The sequence below is a fragment of the Carettochelys insculpta genome, chromosome 6 (assembly GCF_033958435.1).
Source record: "Carettochelys insculpta isolate YL-2023 chromosome 6, ASM3395843v1, whole genome shotgun sequence".
Classification (NCBI taxonomy): Eukaryota; Metazoa; Chordata; order Testudines; family Carettochelyidae; genus Carettochelys; species Carettochelys insculpta.
The window spans coordinates 82,417,486-82,441,094 of record NC_134142.1 but is presented as its reverse complement, the minus strand read 5'-3'; the positions used below and the strand labels follow the sequence as shown (position 1 = coordinate 82,441,094).

The window sequence follows — 23,609 nt, the reverse complement described above, 5'->3', positions numbered from 1 at the left end:
GAAGACTGAAGTCTCAAATTTCTAGAGTCTCAGCAATCCACACAAGAAACTCCTGGACTCCTTACCAGCGTCAAGGAAATTATTTCATCTAGCAATGATGAGGAAAGATCCTTAAGAGGCAATACAGGGTGTTCATGTTGTACCCCTGTATGCCACTCCTCTTGATATTCCAGTATTGGCAATCCAGTCAGGGAAGCTGCTGGAGCAAATCTGTCCTTTGATTGTTGAAACAGATTTCTTTGTGCCTGTGCAGGCAGGCAAAGAAACCAAATAGGCCCATGGTCCAATCTTGGGAGTGCTACTGGTGACTGGGGATCTGTAAAAGTCCACAATGCTCTCAGGGATGACACCCGCATACTTCAGAAAGAATGGTTCCTTACATGATAACAGGGAAAGTACGTCCAGATGATGGTAAGGAGTTAACAGACCTTCTCTGGGAGTGGTACCAATAAATAAGCTGCTTTTGGTACCAGGGTCTGTACTACTGACAATAGATGTCTTGGCACCCTGGATGGATCTGGTTCAAACCAACCCTCCTTTCCCGCCCTACCTCTGAAACTGGGGCTGATGCTGATAGCTTGCTACATTGTGGTATGCTTCTCTTCCAGCCATTGTTGCTGTAGGTTTGGAGAACTTATTGCAAAAGGTTTTGCACTGCCAGTCCTTGTCGGAGTTCACTGATGTTCCTGGGCAGCTGCAATCACCAAGGCAGGAGACTCCTTTCAGTGTACAACTTCTACGCCTGAGGTGTTGGTGTGCGCTTTGGTCTTGGTGCCAATGCCGTCATCAGGTCTCTCTTTGGTGTTGATTTCTCCGGAGTGGTCTTTAGAGTTACCCGTCTATTCAATGGAACGAGGGATGATACACGATTGTGCATTAAGGAGGATTTTGGAGCGCCTTTCCTCGGTCAGACAAGATCTTCATTGGCTGCTCTAGAAGATGGTGAGACATTTTAAAAGCTTCACAACTTAAACTTTGAGGAGCAGGATAAGTATAAAAATCATCTTCTCAGAATAGGAGGTTGTCCAAGATGGAAGAGGCACTTACTATGCCTGTCTATAAAGGAAATTAGCCCATCACAGTATAAGAGTTGAAGCCTGGAGGTTTTAAATATGCCATTACACAAAAACTGTACAGAGTGGGGAATATAAGATGGGTTTCTGATGAGACAAATCAAAAAAAGGGAGGTTTTTCAGAATGTTAACGAGCTTACCCTAAGCAAAGAACCAGGGTGGTCATCAGCTCTTTTTATGCTTTTAGAAGAGCACATAAGGCTCTAAATAAAGCTAGATTTGCACCGAACTCAGAGGGACTTTTGCACAATTAAAGGCTGTCAAGTTTGGCCCTGAGTGAGTGAGCTATGATATATTAGCCAAATATCTCCGGTGTCTTAACTGAATTTAAAAGATAATAATCCTTATAAAATCTCTTATAAAACATAGGCCTATTTGAAATAAGATACTCCAGTTTTAATGTCAATATAACTACTTTATACACTTAGATTACCTTCTTATCAAATAAAATACAAATGTATAATGGGTAACAAGGAAGGTCTAAATTTCTGTTTCAACATTTTAAAATGTTACAGGAACTTTTAAAAAGTGAAAAATTTAAAATGATCTGACTTCAACTCACAGATGGAAAAATCTCCTAGCCATTTTGACTCATATATTACTATTGTCAGAAAAAAATTCCTGGTCACAACAGGGGTACGCCAAGGGTGCCTTCTCTCTCCATTACTCTTCCTGATTGGCCTAGACTGGGTCACAAAAACAGCATACGACGACTCAGGAAGGGGACTCCAGTGGACTCCCACAAGGAAACTTGAAGACCTAGAGTTTGCAGACGACTTAGCCCGCTTACAGACAAACTAGAGTCTATGCAAGAGAAGAGGAATGGCTTACAGGGAACAGATGAGCAAGTGGGCCTTAAGATTAATCAAAAGAAGATCAAGTTGCACATTAACAGCAGACAGGAAAGCAAACTTACAACAGGAGAAAAAGCAGTGCAAGATGTTGACCAGTTTGTATCTTAGGGAATGTTATCAGCAAGAACTGGGGTACTGAATATGAGTGAGAGAATATGAAAGGCACAAACAAGCCTTTGCCATGTTACAACCAGCCTGAAGTACAAGAGCCATTTCAACCAAAAAAAAAAAAAAACCAAGCTACGTATTTCCACTTCCAATGTGAAATCAGTACCGCTGTATGGCTTAGAGACGTGGCGCATTGTTCAGAGCAACACTAAGAAATTCAGATGTTTGTCAATAAATGTCTTAGACACATGCTCCAAAGCGGCACGATAGAATGCTAAATGAAACCTTGCGGCCCAAAACAAACCAGAAGCCAATGAAGGCCCAGATCAACAGAAGATAATGGCGATGGGCAGGCTGCATCCTGCATAAGGACTGCGAGGAATGTATAACAAGACAAGCGTTAGAATGGAATCCAAAGGGAAAGAGGATGCCCCAAACAAACATGGTAACAAAGCTTCCTTGATGAAGTAAGTAGACATCCTTCGATCCCGAGGGATCATGGGTTTGTGCCCCAGTTGGACTGATTCGTGCAGTGTCTCCTGTGGGTGTACAATCCAATCTGGGAGCGGCAGTCCCTTCCGCACTGTGAGCAGCAGTAGACAGATGTCGCTCTGGTATCATGGGCACAGATCTTCCTGAGGGATCTCCTGTCTTCCGCTTCCTTCACCAAGGTAGTTTCATACATAAAAAGAGCTTCCTTCACTCCCTGTTTCCAGGAATGCCTGTCTGAGGCAAGCGAATGCCAGGTGTTCACACTGATAGAGAGCACGCTGAGGTCACGCTTGCACGTGTCCTTGTAGCGCAATTTAGGTCACCCTTTCGGCCTCTTTCCAGATGCCAGTTCACTGAAGAGGAGGTCCTTCAGTATTCAGCCATCCGTCATGCGTGAGACATGGTCCAGCCAGCGCATACGCCTCTGTTTGAGAAGGGTGAACATGGAGGCGGTTTCTGCCCTCTCAAGCACTGCGCTATTGGGGACCTTGTCCTGCCATGAGATACAGAGTATGCGCCTAAGGAGACGCATGTGGAATGTGTTGAGCCGCTGCTCTTGTTTTGAGCACAAAGTCCATGTTTCACTGGCATACAGCAGTGTGCTCAAAACACAGGCTGTGTACACCTGCACCTTGGTGTGTACAGTGAGCTTATTGTTAGCCCATACTCTCTTCGTCAGCCTGGAGAACGTTGTGGCAGCTTTTCCAATGCACTTGTTCATCTCGCTATCAAGTGACAAGTTGTCCGAGATCATCGAGCCTAGGTACACGAACTCATGGACAACTTCCAGTTCGTAGTCTAGCACGTTGAGAGATGGCTCGTTACCCATGTTTTGGCCCATCACCTGGGTCTTCTTTAAGCTGACTGTGAGGCCAAATTCCATACATGCATCCACAAAGCGAGTTATGAGTGACTGCAGTTCCTGCTGAGCGTGAGCAGCAATAGCTGCATCGTCAGAAAAAAGGAACTCCCTTAGATGCTTCGTAAGCACCCTGGTCTTCACTCTAAACCTCGACAGTTTGAAGAGGTTGCCGTCCATTCTCGTGCGGAGAGAGATGCCCTCTGTAGCAGTTCTGAAGGTATATTTGAGCAAAACTGCAAAGAAGATGCCCATCAGTGTTGGAGCCAGCACACACCCCTGCTTCACTCCGCTGAGAATCTCAAAGAGTTCAGATGTGGATCCGTCGTATACGGATGAAGTAAACACAGCTGGCTTAACATGGGATCAAATCAAGACTATCATTAAGGATCGCAAGAGATGGAGAAGGATTGTGGACGCCATACGTGCCACTAGGAGCCCAAAGGGTTTAATTAAAAAAAAAAAACAAAAAAACACCCTACTACTGATCAATCAAGAGCTAAAAATACAAACGTATTAAAAAGGTAGCCCTATTTCCTTGTCATAATGTTATGCAGATTGGCTCTGAAAATACACTTTAAAATATGTTTAAAATATTTGACTGACTGAAAATGAAGCTGTGAGGAAAAATTTATGGCTTATTTGGATCTATATTTTTTGCTTCTCTATACACTTTCTTCACCAGCTGTACAAACCCTTGGACATTATCTTACCAGCAAAAACTACCTACATTCATAGTCTCACTCACCAGCATGGCATCACGGATAAAAAAGATGGGAGTGTTGTTGCCAACAAGATCCCAGATACCCTCTTCTGCGTAGAATTTCATTGCAAAGCCTCGAGGGTCACGAACGGTGTCAGCTGAACCAGACTCCCCAGCTAAAAGAAATGTGTATGCATACACACACTCACGTATCAAAATGGTTTTAAAAAAAATCACATAGCCATCTATTTTACATGATTAGGTACAGAGAGAGAGAGAGGCCCAGAATTATTCACAGTTTCATAAGAGGGGGAGGGATAGCTCAGTGGTTTGAGTATGGGCCTGCTAAACCCAGGGTTGTGAGCTCAATCCTTGAGGGTGCTGTTTAGGGAGTTGCAGCAAATGCATTTTAGCAGCTATACAGGGGGATTAGAAACAACAAGCAATCCCATGGCTCCTTACAGACTAACAGATATTTTCAGGTATCTAAAAGGGAGTCAAAAGGAGGAAGGAGAAAACTTTTGTTCTTCTTGGCCTCTGAGGATACAACAAGAGGCAATGGGCTTAAACTGCAGCAAGGGAGGTTTAGGTTGGACATTAGGAAAAAGTTCTTAACTGTCAGGGCGGTCAAACAGTGGAATAAATTGCCAAGGGAGGTTGCAGAATCTCCATCGCTGGATATATTTAAGAACAGGTTAGATAGATGTCTACCAGGGATGGTTTAGATAATACTTGGTCCTGCCATTGGGGCAGGGGGCTGGACTCAATGGCCTCTTGAGGTCCCTTCCAGTCCTAGTGTTCTATGATTCTGTGATTCTTTTTAAGACTTGCTCATACTGGAAAATTTCTGTATATTAGCCTCATTATTTCAGGCACCTAGAGTGCTTGTAACACATTTGGGCCCGGATTGTAGACAGAAGGAAGCAACATATATGCAGGTCCACACAACTCTTACACAACTATATTATACCAATCTGACCTATCAGAAGCTTTGACACCAGAATTCTTTACATGTAGGCAGGAGTTCCTAATGCCACTTCACCAGCTGAACTTCTTTGGAACCCTTGGGACCTAACCCCTGCCAGACAAGAGAATTTGCCAGATCATGGGAGGACAATATTGTCTAGCAGCATTATCAACACTTCCACTGCTTACTGGGCTCTCAGAAGGCATTCAGGGGTAAATTGGAGCTAAACAACAGCACAAAACACTGAAAGCCAGGACTAGTGGCTGAAACTAACCTTATGGGACTTCTGGAAACTTGGCCACACCCATGATAAGTTGTCACCCAGCCAACTAGTATCATGCCGGATTACAGATATTGACAGATTAGTGAGTTCTGGATTAGAGAGGTTCAACCTGTACATCTACATGGCAATTAATCCACCTTAACCAATGCACATTACCTTCACATCACTAGTTAATTCATCATAAGTTTCCTGAGTGCCCATGCATACACAAGCCCTTTGACTGCTATCCAGAAAGGAGAAAACCTGCGTAAACAATGCCGAAAAAGCTCAGCCTACTTCATTACATGTGCTTTTCTGTTAGTAACTCCAGTTACCCATCCAAATCATTAGAGCAAATAAACATTGCTCAGCTGCTAGAGTTTTGAGCCACACAAGCAAATGCCCATTAGACTATTCAAGAATCTTCATGATTTAACCATCAAGATTTCAGAACTATCACAAAAAAGCTGTAACTTAAATTCTTTAAACTATGAACAGCTGTGGTACTTTTAGAAACTCCCACTTAATAATGATATTTTTAAATAAATCATATTTTTCAATCATATAATGTACAAGATATTGGTCTTTGAAGTCATTTGTAAAAAGCTGTAGCCTACCAATCTCAGGCTTTGAGAAAGGATACAGGTTCAACCTCCTTGGTTCAGTACCTTTGGGACTGGAGCAGTCCCAGACCAGGGGTGGTCAATTCTGCCCCCTGCCCTGGGCTTCCCTCCCCACTGTTGCCACAGCTTCCTGGCCTCTTTCCCTCCACTCCACCTCGCAGTAGACTCCCCAGCTGCCAGCTCCTGGCCCCAGCCACTCCTGCTTTCTGCCCAGCCCCAGCTTCCCAGGGCTGCAGCTGTGTGTGCAGCTCTGGCAGCAGCTTCCTGGAGCTGCAACTTTCTGCCTGGCACTGGGGATGAGCTGCCACTCACCAGCTGGGGGCTTTGCACACTGCCCTGGCTTCCCACCTGGCCAGTTACCAGCCCAGGCCACTACTGCCAGCTGCTGCTCCTAGCCCAGGCTCCATGGCTTCTGTCCCCTCACCCCACCCCCACCCTCTTGTCATCAGACCAGCTGTGGATGCTCTGCCCTGGGCTCCTACAGCTGATATAGCTGGCCCCTCCTCTTCCCAGCCTCCCAAACTCTCTGGTCTTGCAAGATGGATGTTGCCAGACGAGAGAATGCTGGATTTTGGGAGTTTCAACTTTTAGCTGTACAATATTCGGTATTTTTTATGGTCCTCATGGTCAAAATATTGACATTAATGAATCCATCCTCACAACATTGTTGCCAGGTGTGCATGAAAAATATAGAGAATTATTTTAATGAAAGACCAAAGCAAGAAGGAGTTCATAAACTCCTGCCCAGATTCGTAAACAAAGCTTATAGCAGAGTAAGCAATAGAACCAAAGTCCCCTGCAAAGACCATATTTCCATTCCTATGGGAGAAGAAAAATGTCTACAGTTGATTGATGTTACATGAAATGGCAACTACTTAACAATACTCAAGATTTTGGAATAAATCTAGGGGAGAGGAATAAGTTGACAGAGGGCAGTAAAAGTGATCAGAAGTACATGAAATTGTATATAGTTTCACAAGGTATTACGCTAGCAATTCTGTGTGTGTGTTATATAAAGGGCACACATTAATTACACCATCTTACCAACAGTGGAGAATCGAACAGCTGTGGGTGTTCTTTTTCCAATGTGCTCAAATACCTTCGCCTTGCAATATCTGGTGATATCATGAGTCACTTCAAAATAGCCAAAAGCTCCTGAAAAAACAAAGTCATTTATATTATTGGATGAACAACTGTGAACAGCACAGAGGTCAAATGACTTTGGCTAATATCAGGGGACACAACCAAAATAACAGGTTGCACCTCCCTGGCCTGGCACCCTCTGGACCTAAGCAGTCCTAAATGAGTGATATGCCAGACCAGGGAGGATAATTCCCCCCTCCACCTGGGTCCTGCTCCCTGTCCTGCGACAGCTGGTCCTCCAGCTGTAGATCTCACCACTGGCTCCCTAACCTTTCAGCTGTGTTTTGCGACAGCTGCCAGCTCCCCAGTCTCCCAGATCTGGCTCCACATGAGGCTTCCTGGGGACACCACCAGTCTGACCCCCACCCCACAAAGGGCTGTCCAGCACTCCGGCCCCGTACTCTGGGCCTGGCCAGCAGCCAGGACCTGGCTCCAGTTTGCTCTCCTGCCCAGCAGTCTAGTCAAGGAACATCCCTGGTCCTGCTGGATGTGGAATCTTGCCAGACCAGAGTGTGCCAATTTTAGGAGATGCAACGTGCATGAAGAAGGGCAATTATGGAGAAGTAACTCATCACAACATTCCATTCCATCTCAAGCCACCATGCTCTTAACTTTTTCACTCTACTCCTCTCTGGCTTTAAACAATTTCACAGATCTTTCTCTCGCTCAATCATATGAAATGAATTTGTTGCTTGCTCTGTCTGTGTGTGCTGGACTCAGACACTACACCTTCCAATTAAGCTGCTCAGTGTTCTCTTATGCAGAAAACCGAGATTTTTAATCCTAAGGATCCAAAACAGAGATATGGAGTATCCCAAATTTCACAAACCTTCACATACCCTCAGAAGAGAACATCAGTGCCCAGTACAAGCACAGGTAGGCTGGCATACCGCTCTAAGTAACACAGCTGTCTCTGGTCCATTCATCCCAGAACCACAACAGAGCATCACATGCTTATCAAGACTTCCTTAGTATAAAATAAATCATAACCTAGAAAACTAAGTTTCATTTAGTATTCAACATGAGTATATTCTGAAGTATTTCCCCACGTGTACATATGCAATATATGTACACTATCACAAATAATAAGACAGGGTAACTAAAGTATTTATTTAATGTTCCACAGCCTTGATAACAAGATCTTTGGCACACCTTAGCAGAGTCTGACAGGAAATGGAAGAGAAACAGCTGATGGACAGTGTTGCAGTACACCAATTTACCAGCAGGTAACTGGTTTACCTGCCCATGAGGACATCAATTTCATCAAAGACCATGTAAATGAGAAAAGGTGTAATTATCTCATTTAGGAAGTGGGAGATTCCACACAGGAAATTATATTTTCTCTAAAATTCTTTTCTGTAATTCTACTGGGAAACTCCTCTACTGAAGAGCAAAATTCTCGTCCTGGGAAATGCAGATTCTCATTTTATGATGCAGTCTAGCCTATATCTACAGTTTCTGTAATATGATGCTTGTTTAGTTTAGTGGTGGCTTCACATAAACTGTGAAGCAATGGTAACTAACAGCATGAAGGGAAAAACCCTTCAGAGGGAATTTGCTTTTAGTTCTTAATAATACGCTCAATTGACCTGGCTTGGTGAGTCTTGTTCTTTGGGGCAGATGACTTTTCTCGGCTCCGCCCCCACCCCCCCCAGTGCTGTATAATTCCTGTCATTTTCTAATAATGCAAATACCGTGGTTTTTACTGCAAAATGACACAAAAATTAGGGATTATAACTCAGAGTGGTATATTAATTACTACATGCTCACCAGCTAATAGTTTGCAGCTGTCATAGCTAGCAATTAAGATACTAAGGATATAGACAGAAGTATGAGTAGAACGTAAACACTTATTTAACATAATTGTACTGAATGAAAAGATAACCCACAGTAGCCCAGAACCAAAAAATGATATTTAAATCAATGGAAGTTAGGAGCCTAAATACCTGAAGATCTAGGCTTCTACGATTATGGTGTTTGGTAATACTCTGTACATAGTGTTGCAAAACTCTCTCTCTCTGGGTTTGAGGGAGGTGTTTATGTTTGCTCGGGAAGGAATGTGGGGGAGAGGAGCATAGTGTCTGGTTTTCAATTAGCAAAACAAGCTAATAAGAATAAACTTGAATAAGAATAATCTGGAAGTTTAAAAAAAAAAGAAATCAGCTCGAAACAGAAGTATAATTCTTGGGAAGGTGCTGCTGGGAAAAAGACCTTGAACATATGAGAGCACTCTTAATTGTTTTCACTCACAGGAACTAAAAGTTGAGTTTTCCTTACTGAAGCTTTCACACAGTTTATTAAAACTAGATTCTTTTTTATTTTTATGAACCTTAAAAATGCACTAACCTTTCATGTTAATGCCAAAGACCCATGTGACACAAACAAAAATAGCATGTAAACTGAAAACAAATTCTCAAACTGACACAAGAAATAGGTAAACAATGATATTCTGACCATGAAACTGTAGTAAAAAACAAGCTATGGAACAATCTTACGACAGTTTTTGCTAGCCTCTCTTTTATATGAGGCAACTTGATTATTCATTTGAAATATAAAAATCTTATTAAAGCATAGATGACAGAGAAACAATTCATTTAAAAAAGGAGAACAGAAGTGAATAAAAGCATATTTTTACACTTGCTGGTAAAAGTTTATTTGGATACAGTAAGAACCTGGTTATCTAGCACCTGGATAACTGGCACATTAGGTTGACTCGCAAGCCCACTGGCTGGTTGGCCAGCCAGGAAGGCAGAGCAGGGCCTAAGGCTCAAATATCCCCAGGGATGCCAGATAATAAAGCTTGTACCGTATAAAGTTACAGATTTTCTTATGGTGTGTCCTAAAGGGCAACTCATGGACATTATCTGTTTAATAAACTGCAGAATACTAACATCCAATCATTCGCTGGGTAATCTCAAAACTAGTAATTAAGACTTTATTCCGGAACAGGCAGTTTTGAGCAATTGTGAAACAGGTGCCTCTGCTCCTCTTACTTCAAATATCTAAGTAGAGACACCATATGGGTGCCAGATTCTTAAGTTTTCTAAAAAGACAAATATTCTTTAGGTTCCTGGAGGACTTTTCTTATCAGGCAAACTACTTTGCCTCCCCACCTATTTTTATCTGTATGTCAAATGTAAAAAAAGTACTGTTTTTGTTTTTTCTGGAATCTTCATACACACCATGATGACAGGATTTCTGCTAATACTAATTGCACACCCCAGGCTTTTTTCTGTCTCATCACACAATCTTGACTGAAATATTAATTCACAAGCATTCTCTAGTAGACTTTGATGCACATAAGCAACACCAGTCTTTTAAACCCACCTGCTCCTTTGGCATGCACAACTCTCTCAGGAATCCTCTCTCTGTCAAAATGAGCCATCTCATCCGTGAAAACAACATCCTGAACAAGAAGAGGCCCCCTTGGACCTACTGTCATGAGGTTAAGTTTATCGCCTACTGGGATCCCAGCTCCAGTCGTCAAGGCATCTGGTTTCTAAATAAAAAAAATATATATATTTTTTTTAAATCAAGTTACCACAGTGGAAAACATAAAATTAACTTCCATAAAATTTACCTTTTGCACAGCTAATCAAATAGAACTCAATGACAATAATGCTAATCATATTGACTCTGTGGAATAGTACGACTCCTGAAGCCATAGAAAAACTGCTTCCAGAATCAAGACTGATTATTTAATCTTAATATTATTGTGAAGATATGCATAATTTTTAATGTGAAAACAGAACCTGGAATTAACATGCTAGATCAACTGATAGTTGTGTAAAGTTAGAAAAATACAACTCATAGTACTTATTGACTAAACTTCTTTCAGTTATTTAAGTTGGAGAACTACCATTTAGTAGCAGATAAGACAATACTGTAACTATGAGGCTCAATACCCACCCCGCCCCTCAATCTACAGGGGTGCAGCCACAAGGACATGCCCTGTGACTGCTAGCCTGTCTGTCAGTGCTAAAACTCCTTCACATATTCAACTATTTAAAAATTTTCAAGAAAAAAAACAAACAAGACATTTGGTAAAGAATCCAGTTCTGAGAAATCTAATGTTCCTCTCCTCACATCTGTCTGGAAAGGGAAACAAGAGCCTCAGCTACCTCACATACGTGGCTGTGAACAGAGGCCTGTGCAGTTCCATAAGAGCAGTTTTTTCTAAAAACTTCCATAGATAAATCCCACCTCTCCATATAGGCATTTCAAACCATTATCTATCAACAGAGAACATCACTAATAAAGAAATGTACATTTCTTAATACTACTGAGAAAACTTGCATCACTGGACTTGAGAATCTGGAGTTATTTTATTATTTTATGCAGCAAAACTTACATTCATGAAGTTTACATGGCATAAGACTAGGATCCACAGTTTTTACAAACAACAAATCATAAGACTTCAGAAGAAGAATCAGCCCTCTGAGGCACAGCATATTGGAAAGAGCTGCACATGATTTTTCATATTAACTCTCAAGTGCATTAGTGAGATGAAGTGTAGTTTTCTAAAACAGATCTAACTCCTTTACTATTATTCTTCTACAGAGTCAAGGATTAGTGTATTCAAACTAATTTCAAACTACTATTCCCGCCCACTTAAAAAAATACTTTCCATGAGAACCAAATGGCGTTGAAACTGCAACTTTTGCATGAGTTTCTGAAACCTATGGAAAATTTGCAAGTTTGAAATTCCATTTGGCAGTCTTGCTTTTTTTTTTTTTTTAAAGTGAGCAGAACATGCTTGAAACCAATCCTTCAACTGACAACTTTAGTTTAATACCATTAATCCTTTTATAGTAACAAACTCCAGAAAGGACTTTAGCCTTCAGATTAGATTACCATTCACCACCACACAGCAAACTTAAGGTACATACTTTGAAGGTAATTGTTTGCTTTCTACAAGTTACTTTAAAATTCTAAACTCTGAGGACATCATTAGTTTCTACTCCAAAGTCCCACCTTTACTAAATGGTACAGGGCATCTTGTAGAAGCACTTGTTTCATCAGTCTGAATTTCATTCTGAATGTAAATACTCCTTTTCTCATAGATGTTCACCTGCTCAATAGTGAATATTAAAGTGCATAAATACATATTTTATGATATGTACTAGTGATACTTATCAGTATGTTCATTCATAATTCTCTGTTCTGCCTGTTGGATTATAGTTTATATGAGCTACCTTCTAACAGTCAATTGATGCACTCTGTACACTCAGTTGAAGACAGTGGGAGCTAAGCAAACCTATCAAACCAGCACTCTTTTACAAATGAGTATTAAAATCATTATATTCAACTATTGATGAGTACGTTTGGACACTTCTTTCCAACTCCCATTCCATTAAGGCAAAACAGAGAAGAATCTGAAACCTATGTTATAATATGGAGAAAGAGTGGGAGGTAAGTGACTAAAACCATCACAACTATTGCAGTACTTGTTGGCTTACGTAAATGTTTTAACGCCGCACATTTATAAACACCCTATACAGTATAATATAATGTGGTCATATAATCTACTTTCAACAAGAGCTTCCCTCTTGCATCCATGTGATGTAATGTCTGTTTTATTGCCACTATACACTCTCCATCACATTTTTGCTTAAGATGAGACACAAGCTGAAGCTGATCAAAGGCCAAACAAAATAAATATGAATATGGAAAACCACCAAGAAAAACCAAAAGTAATCCAACTCTATAGTATTGCTACATGAACTGATAACAGAAACACGGGTCCTGATTTTTCAGAAATATTATGTATCTGCAGCTATAGTACACTTAAAAAGGAGTTTTGGGCCGTGTCTACACGTGCCCCAAACTTCGAAATGGCCATTTCGAAGTTTACTAATGAAGCGCTGAAATGCATATTCAGCGCTTCATTAGCATGCGGCCGGCAGCCGCGCTTCGAAATTGACGCTCCTTGCCGCCACGCGGCGTGTCCAGACGGGGCTCCTTTTCGAAAGGACGCCACCTTCTTTGAAGTCCCCTTATTCCCATGAGCTCATGGGAATAAGGGGACTTCAAAGTAGGCGGGGCCCTTTCAAAAATGAGACCCATCTGGACGCGCCGCGCGGCGGCAAGGAGCGTCAATTTCGAAGCGCGGCTGCCGCCCGCATGCTAATGAAGCGCTGAATATGCATTTCAGCGCTTCATTAGTAAAGTTCGAAATGGCCATTTGCATGGCCATTTCAAAGTTTGGGGCGCGTGTAGACATAGCCTTGAGGTGCTTAACAGTATACAAAACCCCTCCTATTCCCTTCTTCCTCTCCAAGAGGGAACACAAGCTAACACCGAGAGCAAGGAACTATAGGTTGAACCTCTCTAATCTGGCACCCTCAAGACCTGACCAGTGAGAAACAAGAGAATTTGCCAGACCATGGGAGACCAATATTTTCTAGCAGCATTACCAACACTTCTGCTGTTTACTGCACTCTTAGAGGACAGTTGGGGTAAATTACAGCTAAATAACAGCACAGAACACTGAAAGCCAGGACTGGTGACTGCGAAAAACCTTTATGGGACCACAGGAAACTTGGCCACACCCATGATGAGTGGTCATCTGACTAACTAAAATCACACTGGATTACATATGTTACCAGATGCAAGTTCTGGATGAGAGAGGTTCAACTTGTAGGAGGCTGGCAGTGTGTGTATGTATGTTGGGGGCGGGGAAGGTGCTCACAGCTCAGCCTCAGTCTCCATAGGATACTCTGGCCAAGTCACTCAGTTTCTCTATACCTGGTTTGTCATCTATAAAATGCAGATCTCTCCCCAAAGGTGTCTTGTGAGTCTCAGGGGCATGTCTACACTAAAGCAGCACAGCTAGGACACTGCAGTGTGTGGGTGGGTGCAGACACTTTGTATGCTGGGACTCACAGGCACAGTTATCCACCTCTTTGAGGCCCTGCGGCTTCTTTTGGGGGAAAGCACTTATCTTCGTTTAGTTAGTTCTATTAGCTTGTGTTCCCTCTTGGACAGGAAGGTATTAAAGGCCTGGTTTTGCAAACCACTAAGCACCCCAAAACTACTTAAGCACACAGTAAAACCCCAATAAAGGCAATTTCAATTTAGGCACTACTTGGATTGAAGCACACTGAAATCAGCAAGTGGAGTCAGCCAGGCGGTCCACTGCCTGCTGCCTCCAGCTCGGGGCAGCCATGGAGCAGCTGCGCCACCACGCAGGTCCCTCCCCACACCACTTTCAGGAGCGCGGAAACTGACCAGTGCTGCTGCGCGGGCTCTGGGCTCCCTGCCTCTCACAGGAGCAGGGAGCCAGACGCAGCCAGGTTAGGTAGTTTTTGACTTACACGTGCTAGCTCATAAACGCGACCCACCCGTGAGTCGGGCAGTCGCTGTCCTGCAACTGCACAGCACTTGGGGAGCAGAACTGTCCACGAGCCTGCGCAACGTACACAGCTCAATCCAACTGATAAGAGCAGCCCAGGCCCGACTGACACTGAAACGGCCTGATAGAGGGCAAAGCCTCATCCTTTCCAGAGACCCCAAAAGGAGCTCCCTCTCCCAGGCACTCCCCGCGGACTCAGCCAAGCCTGCCTCCCCGCGCCCTGGTGTTTTCCGCTCGCCAACCACCCCTCCCCGCAGGACTGGAAGAGACCATCTCCCCACCCACCACCACGGTGGGAACTACCATCTCAGCCACCCCGCCCCTCGATCAAGATTGACGCAGCCAGGGGAACGCGCTCTGCGACCGTTAGCCTGCAAAGCACGGGAGGGGGAGGGGACGCTGTGGGCAGCCGCTGCAGGGTCAGAACGGGAGCCCCGGGAAAAGACCTAGCGTCCCGGGTCCCCCGTAAGGGGCTCCGGAGCAGCGAGACCCGAGCCACGAAGCCCCTGCGGTACCTGAAAGCCTCGCTGGTCCTTCCAGTTCTTCAGCTGGTCCTCGGCGTGATTCCTGTTGCCGGCCATGTCGTGCGTCGGCAGCCTCTGGAGTCAAAGCGATTAGGTAGCGAAGGGCTACAGCCGCCCGACTCCCCTCTCTACCCCTAACCCTGCCAGCTCCACCTTTCAGCTATGCCCGCCCCTCTCTGACTCATTGGCCAGCGGCGCTCCGACAGCCTCATCTCGCGTTCTGATTGGGTGTAGGACATGCCACGGCTAGAAGGGCAGCTGAAGTAGGGGGAGGAGTACACTCGAGGAGAATAGTGGGGTGGGAATGTGTCCTGCTCTTTGCTCACGAGACTCCTTGGCACGGTGCTCTCTGGTGTTTCATTCCCACCCCGAGGCCTGGGTGTGTTAAAGGCCAGAGAGGGAAAAACAATGAAGGGAGTTCTCAGTGTTGCTGGACTTCAAGATAGTTTCTTGCTGCTGCTTCTCCATCTTATTTAAACCTTCCAGAGCTGAAAAATAAAGGGGAATGTGAAGGAGATGGGAAAGCTGGGGGAATCTTAATGTGCCTGTATATTTATCACATACCATAAATAAATAAATGAATAAACTGTTAAAGACGAGGTGGGGGAATAATCTCTTTTACTTGTTAGTGAGAGAGCCAAGCTTTGGAACTTGCACAGAGCAATGCTAAACACTGGGAATTTAAGAACACAGTAAACCTTCCAGTTATGCAGGGCTTGGGTTCCTGCAATTCCCCATGTAACTTGAATTTTCCTGCAAGTCATAGGGAGAGGGAACCAGGCTGCAGCCTGGTTCCCCTGAGCTTGCAGGAGCAGGGAAACAGACCAGCCTACCAGAGCTGGTCAGTTTCCCAGGTCTACCAGTGCCAGACAGGTGGGAACCAGGCTGCCACTTGGTTCCCAGCTCCCCTCTAAATGCCATACTGGGAAACTGAACTGCCCACCAGGGCTGGTCTGTTTCCTGGTTGCTTCTCCCTGCCTTTCCCAGTAGCCCAGCTCTCAGCCTCACAGCCACACCACTAGGGGAAGGCAGGGAGAAGGCTTTTAATTTGTCTAAGTGCCCATAGCTGGGGGCAGCTAGGCAAGCTTAAAGCCCCTTCTCTCTGACTTCCTCCAGACATGCGGCTGTCAGCCTGACAGCTAGGCAGGTTAAAAGGCTTCCCCGTGCTTTCCTCCAGCAGTGCGGCTGTCAGGCTGACAGCCCTGCAGCTGGGGGAAGGCATGGGGATGGGGCTACAGAGCAGCTTCAAGTTGTGCTTAACTTGACTTAAAACGAGTAACCCGCAACTTGAAGCTGAATATTTCAAGGGTTTACTCTACTGTGTTTCTGGTCCCTGTGCAGTTTTAATTCCATCCTTTGTCTATCGTGGGCATGTAATGAGGCACGTGCATTGGAAAAGCCATGATCATGTGATTAAAAACAAACATCGCATATGCATGAGTGGTCAATGTAAAGTTACGGCCATAAATCTTATGTTTATTAATTTTCCAGGGCCTGAATTTGAAATCCAAATAAACTTTTCTAACAGGATTGTGTTTTTGTAATGTTCTAGGGCAGTGGTTCCCAAACTTTTCAACATCACAGCCCCCTTTTGATTTTTGAGAAACCCTCGTGCCCCCTCGCACCTCTTTGTTACTACAGGCCAGCCACCCCAGCTGCCTGTGAGCTGCCTGCCTGAGCCCCTCCCCCAAGCCAGGCACCCGCAGCTCCTCATCTAACCCCATCCTCTTCCTCCCCACCATCCCACACTCACTCACCATTTCAGGAGGCAGCTAGCTCCACATGGAAATGGCTTCACGTGTGAAATGGCAGGGGCTGAGAACCGGAAGCAAGGGCCAGCTTTTTCTTCGAGTGGGGGAATGACTGGGGGGGTTGCCTTGCACCCCCCCGCCCCGGAATTTCTTCACGCCCTCCCAGTTTGGAAAACCATGCTCTAGGGGTTTTAAAGGGAAATGGGTAAAAACAAATTTTATTATGTAGCTATATTATGTAACTGTAATCTCACTTCCTAGGTTTCATGTATGAATATAGTGTTTGAACCTGGAAGCTTCAGACTTCTAGAACAGACTTCTACTACCTGAGCTAAAGGACAAATAACAACAGCTAGAAACATGAGAAGCCTTTTTTTTTTCAACTCGAGAGAGGATAAACCACTGGGTCCAGGAATCATTGACAGGGACCCAGCTTGATTCCCTTTCTTTTTCCTCTCTCCCACTCTCAACACCCTCCTCCAGCCCCAATGGAAGTTAAGGGAGGTCCTGCTTCACATAGGTCCACCAAACATGTGAGTGGGTTAAGCAAGTGGTGCACTGGATCCAAGATGTTTACACTAGTGTGCTGCATTGGCAATTTAGAACGTCCATGCTTTATTATTACTTTGCCATGCTGTCAAAAACTTATAAAGCCACATGAGTAAGAAAAGGCAAACAATTGTATACCTTGGTAAAACCTGAGCAGAATTTCATGGCACAAAAAGAAGGTTCATTTGGTCTTAGGGCTTTCCTCCTACCACATTTCTATGGCTTGCTGTAAATAATGGAAGTGGCAGACCAATTCAAAAAGGTCCTAAGTCAATTCTCAGCTCCCTTTATAACATATAGCAGCTATTCTGTGTTAGATAGAAAATGTAATCCGAGCTATACGTAAAAACTTTTGGGATCTCAATTAGCTGCTGCCGGTCAAGAAAAAGACCCTGGCATCATCATGGACAATTCTCTGAAAACATCAGCTCAGTATGGCTACGTCTACACGTGAAGCCAACATTGAAATAGCTTATTTCGATGTAGCAACATCGAAATAGGCTATTTCGATGAATAACGTCTACACGTCCTCCAGGGCTGGCAACGTCGATGTTCAACTTCGACGTTGCGTGGCACCACATCGAAATAGGCGCTGCGAGGGTACGTCTACACGCCAAAGTAGCACACATCGAAATAAGGGTGCCAGGCACAGCTGCAGACAGGGTCACAGGGCGGACTCAACAGCAAGCCGCTCCCTTAAAGGGCCCCTCCCAGACACAGTTGCACTAAACAACACAAGATACACAGAGCCAACAACTGGTTGCAGACCCTGTGCCTGCAGCATGGATCCCCAGGTGCCGCAGCAGCAGCCAGAAGCCCTGGGTTAAGGGCTGCTGCCCACGGTGACCATAGAGCCCCGCAGGGGCTGGAGAGAGAGCATCTCTCAACCCCCCAGCTGATGGCCGCCATGGAGGACCCGGCAATTTCGACGTTGCGGGACGCGGATCGTCTACACGGTCCCTACTTCGACGTTGAACGTCGAAGTAGGGCGCTATTCCGATCCCCTCATGAGGTTAGCGACTTCGACGTCTCGCCGCCTAACGTCGAAGTTAACTTCGAAATAGCGCCCGACGCGTGTAGCCGCGACGGGCGCTATTTCGAAGTTAGTGCCACTACTTCGAAGTAGCGTGCACGTGTAGACACAGCTTATATGTGTCAGTCGATAACAATATTACAACCCGTAGGAAAGTAGAAAATAATAAGACAGATATGTACACTATAGAAATCCATCGAACATCCACACCTTGAATAGTACATCACAAAATGATATCAAGAAGGACACCGAAATTCATTGAGGACATAGAACTATTTCCATATTAGGAGAGACTGAAAATAGTGTGACTGTTTATCTTGGAAAAGAGATGACTAAGGGGGGATATGGTAGAAGTTTATAAAACTGTGAATGACCTGGAAAAAGTGATAGGGAATTGTTTATACCTTTATGTGAAGAACTAGGATCTCCCAATGAAATTCATAGGCAGAAGGTTGAAATAAAATGAAATAGTCAGAGGATACATAGTCAGCCTTTAGAGCACTTTATCGGGGGATATTATGAAGGATAGAAGTGTAAACAGGTTAAAAAAATTAGGGACATTTGTGGACAATAGGGCCATCGATGACTATTGTCTGGGTGCAACACCACTTATCTAGAATCTAGGCCATCTCTTAAATAAAGTATTCCTAAAAGTATTTCTGTACTGGAGACCTGCAGGACTGGCATTTGGAGGTTAGCTTATATCTTGTTGATCCAATGTTGCACCCTAGAATTAGTGATTACATCAAATACCAAATTCAGGAGAACAGTCCTGCTATCCTTATTTAGCAAGCTGCAGTGAAGACTTGTCACAGCTTCCTCCTGATAGCCCGGGGACTGGTAGCTTCTTCAGATAGGTGCTTTAAAATCAAAAGGTCCGGGAATTTAAAAAGGGCTAGCTGAGGAGTACTGGACCTATTGATTTTCAAGAAGTCATAGAACTTGTGAAGGTCCAAAAAAGTGAAAGAACGATAAAGTGCAAATGTTTAAAAATTATAAATAGGGTAACCCACAAATTATAAATAGGGTAACCCACAAATAACAAGCAGTCCTATAGCACCTTAAAGACTAACAGATTTATTTATTAGGTAATGAGCTTCATGGGTAGTCTTACCCACGAAAGCTTATTACCTAATAAATAAATCAGTTAGTCTTTAAGGTGCTCGAAGACTGCTGACTATTTCTGAAGCTACAGACTACATGGTCTGCAACCAAAATAGTGAGAAGAACCTTTTTTTTTTTCAAATTCAGTTACAAAATCAGATGTGGATATCAATTTTGTGTTTGCACAGGGCTCTTCATATTTGGGGAACAAATATTTCTGTTGTTCAATCTGACAACGAAAACTAAAGCAGAGACAATTAAAGCTAAACATTTTCAAATCGGACCCAAGGCATATTTTTAACCATTCGAACAAATGAGGGGTCACCGTGGATTCTCTGTTCCTGGTAATTTTAAAATCACAATTGAATGTTTTTCTAAAAGCTATGCTCTAGGAATTATTTAGGGAAAATGGTACGGCCTGTGTTATACTGGAGGTCAGACAAGATGATCACAATGATTTATTTGACCTTGGAATCTGTGACTCAATGGCTAAGCCTACACTACACCATAGTTTCAAAAGGACCTATTTTGAAATGCACTTTTTGAAAGAACAGCCTTCAAAATGGTGCCACAATCCCCTATTTTGAAAGCGCGGTCCAGCATTTTCAAAGGGAACATCTACATAGCCATGGCTGCTATTTCAAAATAACGGGCCAGGAAATGCCATGGACGGGCTCGCATCACTGCCAGGTCTTTCTCGGGCCTGCAGCCAGCCACTTCCATAAAGGGCCCCTCCGAACACTCACACTCTGCACATATTGCAGGCTGCAAGGCTTGCCACAGCACTACAGACCCTGTGGTGGGACCTGAGCTATACCAGGGACACCATGCCACCCCAGCAGCTCCCCGAGGGGGAGTTCATCTGGGCCACAGCCAGCCTGCTGGCCATGCTGCTTGCAGCTGTGCACCAGCAGCACCAGAGGGCCAGTCGCATAGGCACCCTCCTGCAGGCCATCTGCCAGGGGCTACTTCAGCACCCCCTCACCTCAATGATTTGGCAAAGCTGACTGTACCCCACCAGCACTGAGTGGTGGGACTGCTTTGTGCTGGGGGAATGGGGCGACAACCAGTGGCTGCAAAACTTTAGAATGACCAGGCAGACCTTCGAGGAGCTGTGCCACTGGCTCACCCCAGCCCTCCAGCACCACGACACCAGGATGCAGCCCATTCTCCCTTTGTGGAAGAGGGTAGCGATCACAATCTGAAAGCTGGCCACCCCAGACAGCCACCAGTCTGTTGGCCATCAGTTTGGGGTCAGCAAGACCACTGTCAAGGCAGTCCTGCTTGAGGTAAGCCCAGCTCACGCCACACACCCACCATGGGGTGGGGCGGCCACCTGGCAAGGGGCCATGGAGGGGGGCCCTGCAGGGGGCCAGGGAGGCAGGCCACTGGGCAAGGGGCCAGACAGCACACAGCCATGCATTCATGGATGTGTCTGTCTTCCACCCCATGCAGGTTGTCCAGGCAATAAATACGCTCCTCCTGTGCTGGGTTGTCACTGCTGGAGACCTGGATGTCACCCTCACTGGCTTCGCAGAGCTGGATTCCCAAACTGTTTTGGCACGCTGGACAGGAGACAGATGTCCAACTGTGCATCAGACCACGGTGAGGGCACTTTTGTGAACAGAAAGGGTTATTACTCTGTGGTCCTCCGAGCCCTTGTCAACACCCGGAGCTGGTTCTTGGACATGTGCTTGGAGTGTTTAGGCAGGGCCCATGATGCCCAGATGTTTAGGAACTCATGGCTGAGGCGCAGGATGCAGGAGGGCACCTACCTTCCTCAGCAGGAGCTCCCAGTGGGAGATGTCACCATCCCCCCTGGATTGTGTCTGACGCCGCATACTCCCTGCACTTGTGGCTTATGAGGCTCTACACAGGACACACTCACTTGTCCCAGTATCTGTTCAACACACACCTGAACCAGGCCAGGAACATCATAATTCAGGCGTTTCAAGGGGCACTTCCGCTGCCTCTTGACAATGTTGGAGGCCAGCCTCTGTAACATGCCCACAGTCATTGAGGCCTGCTATATTCTCCACAATGTTGTGGAGAGAGAACAGGAGCCTTTCATCCAGGGGTGCGCTGCTGAGACCAGCACTCGGTATGAGCAGCCGCCTGCTGCCCCATACCACGAGGTACAAAGGGATGGGTGTGAGGCCTTTGCCTGTAGCCTGCAGTGACCATCCCACCCAGCCACCTTCCCTCACCACACACCCCCTCCTACACCAACCACCCCTCACCGTTCCCCCAACACATGATAGGAACCTGAGAATAGGGGTGGAACTTTAACTATATCAAACTAAACTGTAGAAAAAATAAACCTACTTTATAAACTTCAAAACAGGTCCTGTCAACTATATACAAGGGGGGGGACTATGTACAAGAGGGATCCAGGGATGGCACTGTGGGAGGGAATGAACTTGGAGGAAGGCACCAGGGTTGTGGGGGAATTAGTCATCCACTGGGGTTGGGGGCTGGGAACTGCAGCAGCTACAGTTGCCTCTACTGCCGCAAGTCTGGGGCCCCCTGTGGGGCTGGGATGGGGCCAAGACCATGGAGAGGCATGGCGGGGTGGTGCAGTGGCCTTGGCCTTGGCCTCATCAGCATGTGTGGGGGAGGACAGAGGGTCCGCAGGGGCTGGTGCTGGGACGGCCACACTGGCCACCAGCCACCGCACCAGCTGCAGGTGGTCGGTGGCAGGAGGTCCAGTGGGATCAAGGCAACACCGGTGGAAGCTGTAGCAGGGACTGCAGGGTGGGCTGGCAAGGGAGGGAGAGATAGGCTGTGGTGGGTGGCCACAGCCTGGGTGAGAGTTTTCAGGCAATGTGCGACCCCCACCCACACCTCCCGCTCCATCATCAGCTAGTCCTGGAGCATGACCATCATGTCCCGCATGACAGCCCAGTTCACTGCTGCCTCCTCATCCCCGCATCAGCAACAGCATCCAGCCTGGTGGCAACTCCACACAGCCTTGTGATGCGGTGGGGTGCCAGCCACCTGGCCTTTGGCTGCTGGGGGCAGCAGACCTGTGGAGATAGAAAGGGACAGAGGGATGGCCCATAAGTCCTACATCCTGACCCTGGAGGCTGGGACCCCCAGTCCAGTGGCCCCAACCCTGCCCTCCCACTCCCTGATGGCCTGGGGGGCCCCATGGGATACTGGAAGTGGATAGGTCTGTGCATGGTGGGGCTCGCACTGGGGTCAGCTGCCCCACCATTCCTACCCAGCCATGTGGAATGTGGGGCTGTGCAGGGTGGAGGGTGCTGAGTGTCGTGTGGGTGAGTGGCCGCTTGCCATCTGTGACAGAGAAGGAGCCTTCCTCCTCATTCCCCAAGGCATCCTGAATGCCTGGTACCTACCTGCTGCTCCTTCCATGAAGGCTGGAGATGCCCAGTGGAGGGATCACGGCTGGATGATTCAGAGGGGATTGCAATGACAGGCGTCCCATCACCGGAACCTTCATCATCACTGCCGGCCTCTTGGTCCTGTTCCCTCGGGCAGTGGATGGTGGCATCCGAGGGTCCCGGCTCTTCCTCCTCCGTGATCTCCTCAGTCACAGCCTTGGGGCCGGGGGTGGTTCAATGAGGTGCTCAGGGGGTGGCACCTGCTTGGGCCCCAGGAAGCGATTCAACCTCTTGTAGTGTGGGCACCAGGTGAAAGGTGCTCCAGAGCGGTTGATGGCATCTCGGCTGCAGAAGTACACCTGCCTCAGCTCTTTAACTTTGGGCCACACCTGGTCTCCGGCGCAGCTGGGGTGCCCCCTGGCACTGAGGCCCCTGAAGAGGTGGTCAAATGTATCCACATTGTAGTGACACACGCACGTCTGGAGGAGGACCTCCTCTTCCCCCCCACAGAGGCTGAAGCGGTTCTTGAGTTCCTCCTTGGACCAGGAGCGCCCCCTTCTGGCTTGCTACCGGCTTGGCTTCTAGGGGCCCTGGGAGAACTCACCAGGGGACCCATGGGAGCCACAGGGCACTTGGCTACTTGCTGTTGGTGTGAAGGGTGGAGATCTCTGCCATGCTGATGGTGGGAGGGCATGCAACTGAGAGCTCGTGCTCCTCCTGGTGCTAGCACACTCTCAGCTTTCTGCCACGAGTTGCTGGGTGCGTGTTTCCTTAAACGTGGCTGGCAGGGACCATGGAGGCCCAACTGGGATGGCTAGAGTGTCTCCACACTCCTGCAGGCCGCTGCCATGGCGGACCCACTATTT

At 46.2% G+C, this 23,609-nt stretch overlaps 1 protein-coding gene across 2 annotated transcripts in view; it reads right to left on the bottom strand.

The window, feature by feature from the left end:
- Positions 1-15,112, bottom strand: part of CAT (catalase) — a 42,026-nt gene extending 26,914 nt beyond the window's left edge. For both annotated transcript variants that reach the window (XM_074997482.1, XM_074997483.1), the window contains exons 1-4: positions 14,954-15,112; positions 10,412-10,583; positions 6,986-7,096; positions 4,135-4,265 (exon numbers count right to left, since the gene is read on the bottom strand). In XM_074997482.1, coding sequence (XP_074853583.1) covers positions 4,135-4,265; positions 6,986-7,096; positions 10,412-10,583; positions 14,954-15,019 — 480 coding nt within the window. In that variant the 5' untranslated portion in view covers positions 15,020-15,112. The remainder of the gene's footprint in view (positions 1-4,134; positions 4,266-6,985; positions 7,097-10,411; positions 10,584-14,953) is intronic.
- Positions 15,113-23,609: the final 8,497 nt, after the last annotated feature.